The following is a 626-nucleotide window of genomic DNA, read 5'->3' on the forward strand; positions in this document are numbered from 1 at the left end:
ACAGCTGGCCGCCTCCGGCCGGTAGTTTACCGGCTGAAGCCCCCGGTAGACCCCCTGCCCCCCGGTAAACTCACCTATAGTAGAGATGAACGTGGTGTTGAACGCGTCCTCGCTGAACCGGAACAGCAGGCAGGTTTTACCGACGCCGCTGTCACCGATCAGCAGCAGCTTGAACAGATAGTCGTACGTCTTCGCCATTTTCCCGCCGTCTGTCCCGGTGATGTAACGGAACCTCCGGCCTCCACAACCCGCCAACACCCCGCAGAGTCCGCAGGGTTTACCGGGTTTACTGCGTCTGTACCGGATCCTACCGACACAGCACGGAGAGGAGCAGGAAGCACCGCGGCGTCAAGTTACCGGAAACACATCGCCACACGCTTCCGCTATGGGCGTTTCAGAATAAAAGTCGAGTTGGGGGTTTTACAGGACAGGTTCACGGTTCCCAGTGTTTCCAGTGTTCCCAGTGTGTTAAAGCAGCAGTCAGGTGTCTGTAATCATTCCTCCTGTTCATACTGGATATTAAAAGATCCTTCAAATGTGCTTTAATGTTAGTGATGGAGGATAAAATCCACAGTGTGTCCACACAGTCATTTAAAAGTCTGTGTGAAGCTTCTATTCAGCTTCAG

General features: G+C 53.5%; 1 protein-coding gene across 1 annotated transcript in view; it reads right to left on the reverse strand.

Moving 5' to 3' along the window:
• Positions 1 to 364, reverse strand: part of LOC121903626 (ras-related protein Rab-8B) — a 20,217-nt gene extending 19,853 nt beyond the window's left edge. The window contains exon 1 of the mRNA XM_042420831.1: positions 75 to 364. Within this exon, the coding sequence (XP_042276765.1) occupies positions 75 to 198 (124 nt within the window). The 5' untranslated portion in view covers positions 199 to 364. The remainder of the gene's footprint in view (positions 1 to 74) is intronic.
• Positions 365 to 626: the final 262 nt, after the last annotated feature.

The sequence above is a fragment of the Thunnus maccoyii genome, chromosome 1 (genome assembly GCF_910596095.1).
Source record: "Thunnus maccoyii chromosome 1, fThuMac1.1, whole genome shotgun sequence".
Taxonomy (NCBI): Eukaryota; Metazoa; Chordata; class Actinopteri; order Scombriformes; family Scombridae; genus Thunnus; species Thunnus maccoyii.